The 14,591-nt window shown below is 40.6% G+C and overlaps 1 protein-coding gene across 4 annotated transcripts in view; it reads right to left on the bottom strand.

The window, feature by feature from the left end:
- Positions 1–318: 318 nt before the first annotated feature.
- Positions 319–14,591, bottom strand: part of LOC138052977 (uncharacterized) — a 31,096-nt gene continuing 16,823 nt past the window's right edge. For 3 of the 4 annotated variants that reach the window (XM_068899614.1, XM_068899617.1, XM_068899615.1), the window contains 8 exons: positions 9,211–9,730; positions 7,568–7,742; positions 7,021–7,115; positions 6,582–6,735; positions 6,273–6,336; positions 4,561–4,826; positions 3,479–3,638; positions 319–1,880 (listed from right to left, as the gene is read on the bottom strand). In XM_068899614.1, coding sequence (XP_068755715.1) covers positions 1,636–1,880; positions 3,479–3,638; positions 4,561–4,826; positions 6,273–6,336; positions 6,582–6,735; positions 7,021–7,115; positions 7,568–7,742; positions 9,211–9,698 — 1,647 coding nt within the window. In that variant the 5' untranslated portion in view covers positions 9,699–9,730 and the 3' untranslated portion in view covers positions 319–1,635. Of the gene's footprint in view, positions 1,881–3,478; positions 3,639–4,560; positions 4,827–6,272; positions 6,337–6,581; positions 6,736–7,020; positions 7,116–7,567; positions 7,743–9,210; positions 9,731–10,235; positions 12,320–14,591 lie in introns of those variants that run through there. The other variant, XM_068899616.1, reaches the window with a different exon arrangement.

The raw sequence follows: 14,591 nt of genomic DNA, 5'->3' as shown, positions 1-14,591 counted from the left end.
TAAAATGCTGGGTAGCGCAACGTAACACATGAAAAAACAAGGATATTACATGGCCACGCGGGGATACGCCGTTTTATCTTCGAATGCTGAAGTACGAGAAGATAAAACTTGTATCCCCAAGCAGCCATTTAATGTTCTGTTGATTATATAGATATTGATGAAATGTCTTGATTTAAAACAATTTGTTTTACTCATTTTCAAAATGATTAAATAGTGGTCACCTACCGCTAAAACACACATGTTGTGTAACAAGAAACAAAATATGAAAGTTATGAAAACAAATCAAAATGTTAATGTAGTAGAGAAATTATATTAAAGCACAAAAGTATCTTACAATGAAGAGGAAGCTCCCGTTTTATTGGCTAATCGTGTTCGTTACAATGACGACACCTATATTCTCACATGTGAAAGATAAAAAAGATATGTTCACTGCGCGCGGTAAAGATATGGCGGCAGTTGTTCGAAGGGTGGATAGCGCTATCCCTTGGATAAATCACTATCCACTGGATAACTCAATTGGTTTTGCTATTGTTTATCCACTGGATAGCGATTCATCCGGTGGATAGCGTTATCCACCTTTTGAACAACCGAGGCATGATTTTTAGTAAAAAGAGAAATCCTGGTATTTCATCAGTATCTATATAGTAATTATTAATTATATCTCGATATAACGAACACTGGGTGTTTTTGATGAGAGTCAGAATTATGTTGTTGAGGTTCTCTCCCTACAATCTCTCCATGAAAGTAGAGGGTCACGTTTCCGATACGGATCCATGTAGGTTCCCTTTTGCTTTACTTCACCCATTTCCACTATTTCATGTGTCCGATTCCCGAAAACCGATTGAAAAACCGTGGGAGCCTGTCGCACGCAAAATCTCCAACATTACTTCCTCCGTCAAAAAACATGGCAGAGACCCTCCTTTGCGACTGATCAAATCAGTGAGAAACTTCAATGAACGCATTCGTTGGTATCCGTATTTTATCAGTCAAACCGTTTTCTTTATGTACAAGTGATTTCTACTGGCTTTTATTACTCAGGTTTTCTACAAAAGGCTTGTAATAAGTCTTAACTTGAAGTTCATCCTTCGCCGTCGTCCTTCCTCAACAAATGGCCTCACTTACGGCCCCTTCTTGAAATCTTTTGTCAGCATTAACGAATTTTTGCTCCGGCTGAGCTCGCTTACTAGAGCCCCGTCCACACTTATCCGAATATTTTTTAATCCGTGCATTCTGAATGACTTAATATAAAAAGCCATTTAAGGCCAGTTTTAAAGGCCGTATTTCACAAGTCATGTGCCGAATCTAATGCAAATGCGAAAAATCTATTGTTTTCGCTCATTTGCATTAGATTCGGCACATGTGAAATGCGACGTTTGAAAGGGCCTTTATAGTTCTGGAACGTGACTATTTTATAAGTAGTAAATAAATGAGAACAAAAAGTGGCAAAAAAAGACTTCAAACGACGTTTTCTACTTGTAAAACGGAAACAAACAACAGTAGTAATTAAAACCTCAGTAATCTTGCGAAAAACGTTGGAAAACATGTCTTGGTTCGTTTGGGATGATAGTCAATTTACTTATGTATACCAGAGTGCTCGCAGTGCATATCAAACGACTACTTTATGAAGTACTTGGGTCATGGTGACGAAACTATGTCTGCGTTACCATTCCCCGCAATGCAACGCTTTGAAGCTCCGTCGGCGGCTGATTCTTTGTCACGCAATTTCTTCAATCCTTCTATCCAGCGGTCGTAAAACAGTTCATATTCTGCTATCATGTCATCGAGTTTGTCGCGACTGCTGTTGTCGCAAGGATGAAGTTTAACTTCGTCATCGTTTATTGAGTACGTCTCTGTCGGAGCAAACTGCATTCGCTGGTTTCCTGAAAGAGAGAAGCGAAATCATTATAATTCTGCAATGATCTCCGTTCACCTCTTCATTTAGTACAAAGCTGTGACTTATTCACAAGTAAGATGTATCAGACTTCAGGAATGAATATCGGAGACAGAGCAATTGCAAATAAAGCAGGATTCTTTTTAAACTAGCAATTTCCGGCGGGTCTAAAGCACCGGTCACTTTTCATGGGTAACTCATTGCAGGTCACTGTTTGAAAGTAACCCCAAACCCTTAATTTGGCTAACCCCAGGCCTAAATACCAGCTTCAGGCCTAGAGTTAGCCAAATTGGGGGTTTTGGGTTATTGACCTGTGTTTTAGACCAGGCCGGCAATTTTTAAAAAGAAAGTGAATATTGCTGAGGGAATAGAATCAGTTACTTTAACGTGATGGAAATGTCGTTTATTTGTTAAAAAATATAAATTATCACTGTATTGTAGAAAGTACGTGTCTATAGGAATCAAGAAATTTACCAATAATAAGAAAAGATATTGTTACGCAAGCGGAAGATGGAAACTGATATAACAGTAAGATAATACGAAATAAGAAACGAAACACATGAAAACTGCTGGGAATGTGTATTGTGAGCTCGTCTACTGAATTTCTGAAATCTACTTTTGTCCTGGGCCCAGTTGTTTGAAGGGTGAATAGTGCTATCCACTGGATAACTCAATTGGTTTTAATAGTGTTTATCCGTTGGATAGTGATTTATCCGGTGGATAGCACTATCCACCCATCGAACAACTGGGGCCTGGTATCTAAGGCACAGGGATCTCAAATGTCAAGAATAGCAAGCTCCTTACCGGTGCTCGCTGCAAAAAGAAATTTAAACTTGAAATAGTAAAGGGATTATGTATTTGCTTCAGACCTAGGTGCAAGTTAACATAAAATTTCGGTGAATGAAATGAGATTTATTTCAGTATCTATGGTGGGGAAAACTCCGAATGCTTCTTTGCATAATTCGAACTTACGTAGGTAAGGTAAAGTCACGCTCAAGCCAACTAGGGCCATACGGCCGGTGCTTATCCCGGTTTTGTCGTAGCATGAAGCAAGTGGGAGAATTATTAGCCAGCGGTATATTGCCGGTACCCATTTATACACCTGGCCCGGGTTGCTGCAAGCATGGTTAGCGCTAACCAGCGCTAAATACCTTGAAAACCTATATGTTTTGATACCTCTTAAGCAACGGTTAGCGTTAACCAGCCTTCGAGCAACCGGCCTCTGGGTGGTAGACAGACAGTGTGGAGGAAATTCTCTTGTCTATGGAAACGACAACATGCATGGCAGAGCTACACATGTAGGCCTCGACCTTCCGATTACTAGTGCGGATGCTCTATACCTGAGCTATAGGAGACTCGTAGATTACGAAGCTGTAGGTTCGACTTCTGCAAAGGAGCACTCGGATTTTTCCGAGTATCCCCGAGTCCTAGCTCCTGTGGGTCTCCTATAGCTCAGTGATGGAGCGTTCCAACTACCAATCGGAAGATCGTAGGTTCTACTCCTGCAAAAGAGCACTCGGATTTCTTCCGAGTATCCCCGAGTCACGATGGATCGCTAAATAAATCACTTCATTGAGAACAACTTACGTAGCTTACGGCGTCGGCAAATAAATTCCCACAAAATGCCAATTAAAAAGAATGCCACGGCAACGCCCAGACCAACATACATAACCAGTTCAAAAATCTCTTCTTGATAAAATAGTTCTTCTGCTGCCTTTAACTGTTGATTTTCATCGTCGGTTGGGTTCTGAAAATAACATGGAAATAAATATTGCAGTATGTATTTGGGGTGTTTGTGGAGTTTTTGATTGTCAGAGCGGAAACGACTATGCCACTACACGATTTTAAACTATCTGGCCCACAGCATTAGAGCTGTTTTCGAGTGAGTGTGATTGGCTTCAAAACGTCGCGTTGCATTCTCAGCCAATCACAGGTGAAAGCAAACAAGGCGTGAATCACATGACTTGCTCGCTCGTGCTTTCCCGCGCTTTCCCTCGCTTTAGCGCAGGCTACATGTACGATTGGCTAACTGCGGTGTCAGCATGTTTTGTGAGTAGCTAAAGTGATAACTTAAGATTACGTTTAACACTGAACTAGTGCCTTAAATCATTGTTAATAGACCTAATCGGTTAACTCAATGTGGTACCCAACACTTGGAACAAAACGTTTTATTCCTAAAGGTTTTGAATTGGGTACACCATTGAGTTAGCCGATTAGGTCTGTATATGGAGATGGTTATGAAACTCGACGAGTTTCTTTGTTTTATGTTTTTCTTCGCTGTCTTTGCACTGACCATGCACAAACCACCCTTTTTCTAAAAAGCAGCCAATCAAAAGTTTCGATTAATTTATTCAAAACTCAGTTGTGAACCGAAGACAAAACATTGTATATGGTCATGTCACGAATCACATGAAGCGCGATGTCACCGTTCTCGATTTTGAAGTTTCCAGAGTTTTAAAACGAGTCCTCTATGAACTATGTTCAAATCGAACAAAAGAAATCGTTTCCTCGGAGAGGAATACAATTTCACGAGGATTTCTTAAAAGAAACCAGCTTGGCCGCGGTTTCTTTGCTAAGGGCAACAACATGGCCGCCCAAATGACGTGTAAATATAACTGTGATCTATTTGCCCAAGCATTTAAAAGAAATCGTAATAGTTGCAACCTTACCTTGAGAGGGACAAGGTTTGAGGCTATTATCTCAAACGCCTCTTGGGGATGATTGCGCAGGAACTTTCGAACACACTTTTCAAGCTTTGAGGAATTCTTTGCCAATACCACTCCGTAGGTGATTTGATGATCTACGTATCTTTCGATCCTGATTGGTGCTTCTTGAATGAGGTTAAGAGAATGGGTTAAAACGTAGTTATCAACCAATGCTCCATCGATTTCGTGCGTCAGGAGAGCTTGCGTCATTTTCATCACGTGCGGAAAAACTGAAAAGGAAATCCAAAGGAACTTTGAGATATTTAGTTGAAGTACTCAAGGTGGGAGTGATTGACATTCACCTTTGCGCAGTCAGATATACACCAGAAGGAGATACTACCGGGCGGTAATCAATAACACGCAGGGATTGTAACGCAACCGTCTTCAATGTGGACTAATGATCGAAGACAGGTACTGGCGATAAGATCGCGTGGTATAAATATATCAGCGGGAAGGACTTAAATAAATAGTTTAGAAACCCTAATAGAAAGCTTTGTTGATGGTTACAATGGAAACAGAGAGAAGAATACTTGTCTCTTGTTGTATTCTGTTCTTTTAAAGGTTATTTAAAATGCTGCATTTTCCTGTTTAAGCGGAACGAAAAATAGTTATAACAGAATGCCAAGTCTCAGAGAAATAAACGCGAAAGGGTTTTTGGCATTCAACGTCTTTTCAGATCATTTTTTCATCAACTAACGAGGGCCAGGATGGGGTTACAACAGAAAAGACGCAGCCTTACTCGGAAGTTTGGATGCAAGAGTGTTCAAGTCGCCAAGGATTAGCCGCGTACATCAACATGACCGAAGTTATATCACTTTATGAAAACAGTCCATTGGCCCTCAAGCAGATCGCCTGGGACCTACACTCGATTATTGAGCACTATTTTCTTGTGTAACAGCCGGCACTGATCACTCCCTTATAAATTAATGCAAACAATCTAGCCACAGATCGATGAAGCTTCCGTTGATGTACGAATGTAAAGATCGTGGGGCAGGGATAGCGCAGTGGTTACAGCACTCGCTCCGGGATCGATTCCCGGTGCCATATATGGAACGAGTTTGTTTGTTCTCTACTCTGCTCGGAGAGGTTTTTCCCCAGGTACTCCGGTTTTCCCTTCTCCTCAAAAACCAACATTGAGGTCTCATTAGGGGAAGGGGAGCCTTAGTGTCCCGTACGCCATTTATCTTTGGCGTAAATATCCCGTATCCCGTTAACGTTGAGCCCCGTGGTTTGTATCCCTATAATACCAGTTACTTCTAATGACGTCATCGGATCCCTGATTGGGAGGGTTTTTCTTGAACGCGTTCTCTGGAGAGACCGATATTGGTAGATATGGTGGAAAATTTTCACCTTTTACGCCTTCTATATTGACCAACGAACCTACTTTATTGTTTTAAAAAATGACAATTTTGAGCCTCCGTATCCCGTGATCTCTTCTTTAAATATCCGGTATCCACTTAATTTTTCCCCCAAACATCCTGCATCCCTATTTTATTTTACCTAAACAATCTTAAGACGTCAATAAAGCTATTATTATTATTATTATTATTATTATTATTATTATTATTATCATTATTATTATTATTATTATTATTATTATTATTATACTTTATCTCTGTGATGACTGAAACTCATATTCTCACATTCTCACAGTTTCAAATTACCCCGGTGATTACCTTTCATGTCCGCGTTCATAGTGACCCCAAGCTTGAACTCTTCGCTTCCGTTGACAGCCCCAATCTACGATGAAAGAAGTACCGAGGAAATTAAACCACGGGGCAATACCGCATCTAACATAAAAAAAACCCGCGAGGTCAGTAGACTGCAAAATGGTCCTCATTGGTAGGGAGAATATGATCGTTTTACAGTGTATTTCAGAAACGTACCAGTGACGTCTCCGTAACCGCAATTTGCCGAATCCTCTGAGTTGTTCTGAAAAGGCGTTTTTATAGCGATTTAGCACAACAACTGACTTGCAGAGTTACCTTTGAGCCGTGGATTTTGAAGTTCTGCGCTGTGCTGGCAAACAAAGAGGTGGTAACGAGGGCTGAAAATATTGAGACGATGACAACACCAGTGATAATGCATAAGATGCAAAACACGCGGCCCAGAGGTGACTTTGGCGATCGGTCACCATACCTGTGAGTGACAAACATACATAACAGCGCATTAAATGCTGGTGAGCAGAGTGAAATGGCCATCCAGTCAATTCAATTGGTTCATTCCATCACAATCAGCAAGTTAATCGCTTGGGGGCCTTAAAATGGCGCATGATTGTAGACTTTGTCCTACAGGCTATATATTCGTAACAGTGACAAAAGAACTTAGTCTCTGAAACTTCCATTTAGCCAAGTAGTCCACAGATTTTTAACGCACCAATTAAGACCCTCCCTGAATACGAACTCTAAGAGAACGTTTCCATACCCCACTGTTGTCATGGTACCCAAAGCCCACCAGAAGCCTTCCCATGATCCTCGAAGAAATGGTGGTGGAAAATCTTCCGGGTTACTGCTGTGGTCCTGGCAACAGCAAAACACCATAATCATCAAATTCAATACATTTACTATACTCGATGCAGGTTTTTATCACCAATTTAAGGACTCACATAATGAAAAAGTACTGGAAATTTGAAATAGAACACATCCCCAACCCCATGATAATTTTTTTTAATCTTTCTTGAGCTTTGAGGCATGCTGTGAAAGTTATTTTGGTCTCGCGCCCATGGTCTAGCAGTCAATGGTCAATAACGGTCGCGCAGTCAATGATCAATTACAACTAACCAATCAGGTGCCTTTCTTAAAATAGCCACGTATTATGACCACGGGTTGTGTTTCGGAAATAAAGGAGTCGGAGAAGTTGCCTCTGAAAAAGTGAGCGAACAGAAATTCCGGGACTATCATTGAATTCCCAAAATAAGATGCAAATTCAACGATAAGAACGCACCCAAGTTTCAAAAGGTAATGAAACTCACCAAGAACCAAATGACAATTCCTGACAGTGAGGCTGTAACTAAAATGAAAACCAGCATTGGCCAGGCATTGGCGATCGTTGAGATCAGAATGTGAGTCCTGGTTTTGTCTTGTTGTTCATTGTGAACCAAAAGGATGACACGAGGTGCAGTAACTACGCCAATGAATGGCCGGTCCCTTGGGAATGAAAAGAAAAGTCAACGATTTAAAAATTTGCGTTTCTTTGCCTTTTATGACCCAATTAATAGTGGGGTAACAGAGCTCCTCTTACGCAATAATAATAATAATAATAATAATAATAGTAATATTAATAATAATAATAATAATAATAATAATAATACTTATTTACGTGCCAAGTGTATTTAGCATTGGCATGCATTGGACACTGTACGCTAATCAAAGCAAATTAATTCAACTCAACTCATATCAAATTATAGGTTGGTTTTAAGGAGATGGAAAAACCGGTGAACCCGGTCGAAAAATCCCTCTCGAAGCAGAACAGAGAACCAACAAATTCGACCCACAACCACAACCCAAGTCTGGGAATGGAACCCATCAATGGCGCAACATTGCTGCGCTCTGTTGTTAGATAACTAAACAAACGTACAGAAAACTGATCCCACGGAAGTAACGATGATGTTATTGATCTTATGGTCAATTTTATTTTGTCTCACGAAAAATGGAGCCTTCTTCCTGGGATAAAACTTTTTGCCTTTGCGTTCTTTAGATGGGAGCACTTATTTTACATGAGGTTTATGAATTTCCTGGCTGAGGCAACTCTGGGAACTATCACGGCACTTCCTTTTACGGGGTCGAAGATGATTGTAAAGTGAGATCATAGATGTGCTGTCCACTAAAAACCAACCTCGTTCCCAGATTCATCGTCCTCTTAACCAGCGGCTGGGAAAGAAAGACTCTGGACAAATCCAAGAAAGACCATATTTTGATTGGCTGTTGGAAAAAGGGTTTCATTTCCTGCCATTTAACCGGATGTTAGTTTTTGAGGGAAAATTGAAAATTGTTTGTCGAGTTTTATGCTTCAGAAGCTATTGACCCCTGCGAATTGTATATTATATTCTTTAAAGCCTCATAATGAGCTTTTTTTCGGAAGAGTTCAGCTTTCCTAACCTCTCGAGAGCGTAGTCCCATGCGTCGTGGAAATGCTTTACGTTAGATGAAGAAGCCATATTTCTAAAAATTGCCTTTCCACGCATACTCAGAAGACCGTTCACGCACGCGCAGTTATTCAACCGGAAGCAGAGTTTTCTTCAAGAGACTGCGCATGCGTGATTTTCTCCGTTTAATTTGGTTTAGGGACTGGGGATTGCATTAGTACAGTTTAAAGGGCAAGCGCAAACACCTACTCTCTCTCTTTTATCTACACCTGCGTCAATTCTGGGTTTTTACTTCGTGTAGAAGAGGCACATGACGTAACAAAAGCTCTAGGGGTCTTTAGGGATTTAGAATTCTGATTAGGTATTAATTCACGATTTTTGTTCTATTGTTTTACGTCATGTTTGTCTTCTACACGAAGTAAAAGCCCAATTCTGTAGACACTTGTTTTTTTGCTTGCGTATACGCGTGTTTGAGTTTTTAGCGTGAAATACTTTAGCACTGCGTTTTCAAGAAATTTACATCGTCTTACCTAAACGAGTTGGCAGATGAATCATATCCATAAAGTGGAAACGTGAAATCAAAGGTGTCGTCTTCAATATGATTCTCAGCATTCCGCAGAGACTTCAGAAATTTACCAAACAAAACTTTAGTTTCTTTGTGGCAACAGCTTGACAAAGCAGCCTTTAGAATCCCAGAGAACATTCCATCTACGGTCAAACCAGGGATTCCTTTATTTCTGGTTTGATAAAGGATAGTGTAAGGCGAGTAGGTATGCCAAGCAATTGAGACCGCCAGTCCTTTTTCGCAGCGATAATCTAAAGAAAAATTCTTTGCCAAGTCTGTGTAGTACGGCATCTTTGGAGATGTCCTTTTGGAGCCTTCCAGTGCGAGTGCAGAGAAGGGTACATGAAATGACGAATCTGAGTGGTTTCTTTTCGACCAGTAAGGCAAAAATCTCGCGTTGGTTTGCGGAGAAAGCTCCAAGAGAGAAAAAGTTAGTAAGAGAAGGGGTAACATGATCTTTATCAAATCTACCTCACCCAGGGAATCTACAAAGAAAATAAACGCAACATTAACACTGTCATTTTGGATAATTCACTATGTTAAGAAGGATTCTATGAACTTTTCGTTTTTGCACCTTTTGATCTTGTTAAATTAACCTAACAGTTGGTCTTCGTTTTGGAATTCTTTCTTTTTGTCGTTTAGCCGAGGATTTCCAGACACACGGGCTTTGGAGATTTTAGTTACTTTTCAACGAAGAAGGGCTTTCGGTTTCTGTTTCAGTTAAGTTCTCGTTTTTTTTCTTTAGTCTTTTCAACCAGCTGGAACTAAATTGCACCCCGCTCCATATTTAACGTCGATAACTCGTAACAGTAATTCAACTGGCAAACCTGAGGTCAACGGTGCGCTCATTTTACTCCCCCTTCTCCATCAGTGCTCCGTTTTACAGGTATTTAAAGCTAATTAGCTACACGGAAAGGAAAGAAATCAAAACAAGGATGCGAGATCTGGGAATCGAACTCAGGACCTCTTGCACAAAGGTCGCGCACTAACCGACTGTGCCATCCTAATGTGTCTTCGGTTGTCGGTGACCTCAAATTCATCCCCGGGTTGCTTTCTTAGAAACCACTAGGCAACTTGATGTCTCCTTGCGGTTGAAATTTCCACCGCTATGTCGTTTAATTGAAAATTCACTTTCTTTATATCCCCGCAAGCTTCAGAATGACCGCTTGTTCACTTGATAACTCCAATTACTGTTTAAAGGAATAGAGGACGTTTTCCGTGTTACCATAGCCTCATCTAAGCAAGAGGGGGAGTTGGGAGAATTCGAGACAGCTATGCAAACCCCAGATGCAGTCGAGGGTTTGCATAACTGTCGAGAATTCTTCCAACTCCCCCGAGTGTTTAGATGAGGCTAAGTAAACACGAAAAAAGAAACCTGTAACGCTTTTATAAAACATTTCTCAAAGATAATTCAACAAATGAAGGAAAAAGCTGGTTTTTAAAGTTCTTGATTGAAACAGATTTTCTTGACACAGGCTCATATTTCCTACCAACCAATCAAACGCGCGTCTGACAATACATAACCAATCAAAATTCGTGTGATATCACAGACGTGTCTCCATACTCTCACCTAAACACAGCTATTGACTAATGAGAGTGTGCGTACTATCCTAATTATTTTGTAATGTTCCATAGGAAATCATTACTTTTGAACGATTCTTTTGAGAAATAACGACTCGGAAGAATTAAAATAATAACCTCCGTTACGGAGCGTTACCAATAACTTCTGTTACCAAGTATTGAAAAAAATGTTCAGAACAAACAAACAAACACCTCATTGTTATGACAAAAATAGAACAGTTTTGAGGTTACACAATAGATGGAACGCTATATGACACAATTTTGCATTGCAAAATATCTCTTTCTGTTACTACTGCTCTCTGTAAGACACACGTGGCACAGAGATTTCAACGAAGGAGCTCTTTCTTAAGCTCCAATTTACGTTTTTTCGACATATTTACGAAGGTAAATACACTGTCTTTACTTCATACAAATGTACCCTTCACCACCTTAAAGACTCCACACAGCAGGGGACATGTTCAGGGCAAGGAAATGATTCCAAGAGTTCAAGTGATACTGATTGGTTGGATTCCTGCCATTGAAAGTACTTACTAATCCATAGGTTACCTTATTTTCGCAAATTGATACAAGTTCCCCGCTCTTAGACAAATGGCACCCAAAACAAGCGCCCAAATACAAGTTCAATTAAGCACATTCATTACTTCACCGACAGTCCCAGCTCTCAATACCGAAATAAAACCATATTTTTCTGGCTAAGTCATCACAAAGAGCCATTTGGAGTCAACGCATCTTGGAACTTCTTTGAAGCTGGCCATGGCAAAGGTCCCTGTGATGGTGTTTGAGGCTCGTCTTCAAGCTCGGTTGCTTTCTGCTTTGTTTCCAAGGAGACCTGTAGTGCAGCTCAATTAGAAATGGAGAGATTTGGAGAGCTGAAACCTTTACCAGGTACAATATCTGTTCACGCTGTTACAGCCATCTTTCTGATCTTTCGTGGGTAGGTCATCACAAGAAAAACATCATGTCACTGACAGCAGTGCTTCACAAATGGCAGATTCAATCCAGAATTGCCTTGCTTGTGGAAGCAGCACATGCTCAAAGAATGTCCGGAGGACGTAGAGGTCGCCCCTGTCGCTGGAGACTGCTGCTCTGTCCGATGATACATGGTATGTGGGCAAAGTATTCATCGGGGAGTTGATCTGACCGATAACGATGCTCACATATCATTCATGCAAGACTCCACAAAGCAACCTGGATTTCATGAAGTGGCCGACCCCAGCTGATAAGCCTGGATTCTCTTCAAGCCTGTACTGGCTGTTATTGATTCTCCTATCCCTTGAAGAAAATCCCAGCGACAGTACAAGCAGAACGGGGGATACTGAGTCGATGATTGAAAGCTTGTTTGCTCGCCACCAAGCAAACATGTAGCTAAACTGTTTATACGTTTTGTTATTGGTTCCTGATCGATGTAAGCGGCAAAAATTGGCCTCATAGCAACACAGATGATATGAGAGTCACCACTATTGAGTAACCTCCGTTGCCATTAACGTTACCAGTTTTTCCTACAAGTTATGAGGCAGAGTGATCATGTAGTTATTTTTCTCACGTGAGATAATCTCAATTAGTATCACCCAACTAGTAGACTAATGCAAATCCCGCATTTTGATTGGCTACGCAACAAGAGGACTATTAGTAATAGTCCTAGAGTAGCGAAAAGCGTGACGCTTTCTTTCGTTTTATTCCCAAATAAATATTTCTTCAATTTGCATTTGCTAACTTTATTATTGGCTTTTCTGTCCGACTAGTTGGGTGATACTAAAACTATTGACCCGTGGCCCTTGAGGGCGAAGGGTCACTAAATACTAGATTTTTAGCAGTTATGTTGGTAAAAGGAAATAAGATAAGAAAAAATTGACAAGACAGAACTGGAAATATCTTCATTGGGCCTAGAAATTCACCGTCAACTTTATCGGAAAAATGCCTACCATATAACGTTGCTTTAGATAAAGCAAAAACGGACTATTACAGCAACAAGATAGAAAAATCTAATAGTAATGGGTTGTTCCGAATGATTGATGGGCTATTCAAAGTGAAGTCCATCAGCCCACTTCCATCTCATGTGTCTCCACCCGAACTTGTAGAGTCATTTAGCAGACATTTCAATGACAAGATTAAGAAGCTGCGTGAAAGTCTGTCCTGCTCAACTAGGTCAATGATGAAACATGCTATACCACCTTAGGAAGTGTCTTGTAAAAGTTCATTCAATTAGTTTTCTGCTGTTTTCAAGTGTTTCATAACTGTAATGGTACTTAAGTCAACTGCAAAGTCATGCCTTCTAGACCCAATTCCAACACGCTTAGTGAACTTCAACACATTGATTTACTGGCCACCCCATCACAAACATCATGAATTCGTCTTTTGCCTCAGGGGTTTTCCCTAGCCCGCTAAAAGAGGGTGTGGTACATCCTTTTTTTAAGAAACCTGCAAAGGATTGGCAGGCCTTTGCCTCTTACTGTCCAGTCACCAACATTGCATTCTTATCAAAACTAATGGAACGAGTTGTGGCCATTCAAACTCTAAACTATCTTGTTAAGGAGGGCCTGCTGGCAAAAAATGCAATCTGCCTACGGACAGTTCTGTAGTACGGAGACGGCCCTTCTCCGAGTGGTTAATGACATCCTTGTATCTATCGACTCAAGGCAACAGCTGATTTTGGTGTTGTTAGACCTGTCTTCAACCTTCGACCACTCCCGCCTACTTGATCGACTCTGTCACCGCTATGGATTTGGTGGTACTATCTTGGACTAGTTTCTTTCCTACCTAACAGGCCGGTATCAGTCAGTTGCTGTGAAAAATGGAGTATCTTCCAGTAAACCTCTGGCTTTTGGTGTGCCGCAAGGCTCGGTCTTGGGGCAGATGCTATTCTCCTTGTATTTTTCTCCGTTGGAGGAGGTTATCAATAGCCACAATATAGACTGTATGATTTATGCGGATGACACCCAACTTTACTTACGGATGCAGTCTGGTGAAGACCGTGCTACCCCATTAGCAAAATTTGTCTGAACTCTGCATCAGGGATGTCATAATTACTTGGTGAGCAATAATGCTCTGATTTGCAATCCTGGCAAGACTGAGGGTGTTCATTTCTCCTAAAGGTTTACAAAGACGGAAGTATTACAAGGCATAGAAGTAAATGGAATTGTAGTTCAATCCGTCAATTCAGTTCGCAATCTATTGTAGGAGTAGTTTTAGATAGGCATCTGAATTTTTCTGCTTATGTAAATAACATTTGTAAATCAGCATCGCTTTCTATACGGAACACTGGTAGAATACGTAAATATCTTAATCAATCTGGTGCTGAAAGATTAGTGCATGCCTTTGTCACTTCTAAGTTAGAAAGTGGCAATGAACTACTTTATTGCCTTCCTTCAACACAAATTGAAAAGCTACAGAGAATTCAGAATTCAGGAGCCCGCTTAGTAACAAGGACAAAGAAGTTTGATCACATATCTCCTGTCCTTCAGGACTTACATTGGTTAACTGTGAATTATAGGATAATCTTCAAGATACTACTTATAATATTTAAAGCTCCGGCTGAGGGGCTTTGCCCCTAGTTATCTTTCTGAACTTCACTCCCTACAGGCCGTCCTCCAATCTAAGATCAAGTAAGATCTTGCTGTTCCCAGATGTAGCGTTTATAAATTGGAATGACCAAAATATTCTGAACTTTGCAGAGTTTATTTATCGTACATTTTTACTTTATAGTTATACGAAAGGACTTTTGTAGGAGCCCTTTTGCTTTTGTAAACAAAAAGACATCACTACGTT

Source organism: Montipora capricornis, chromosome 6 (assembly GCF_036669925.1).
Source record: "Montipora capricornis isolate CH-2021 chromosome 6, ASM3666992v2, whole genome shotgun sequence".
In the NCBI taxonomy this organism is placed as follows: domain Eukaryota; kingdom Metazoa; phylum Cnidaria; class Anthozoa; order Scleractinia; family Acroporidae; genus Montipora; species Montipora capricornis.
Note: the sequence above shows the minus strand (reverse complement) of the source record. Positions and strands in the feature narration are given on the sequence as shown.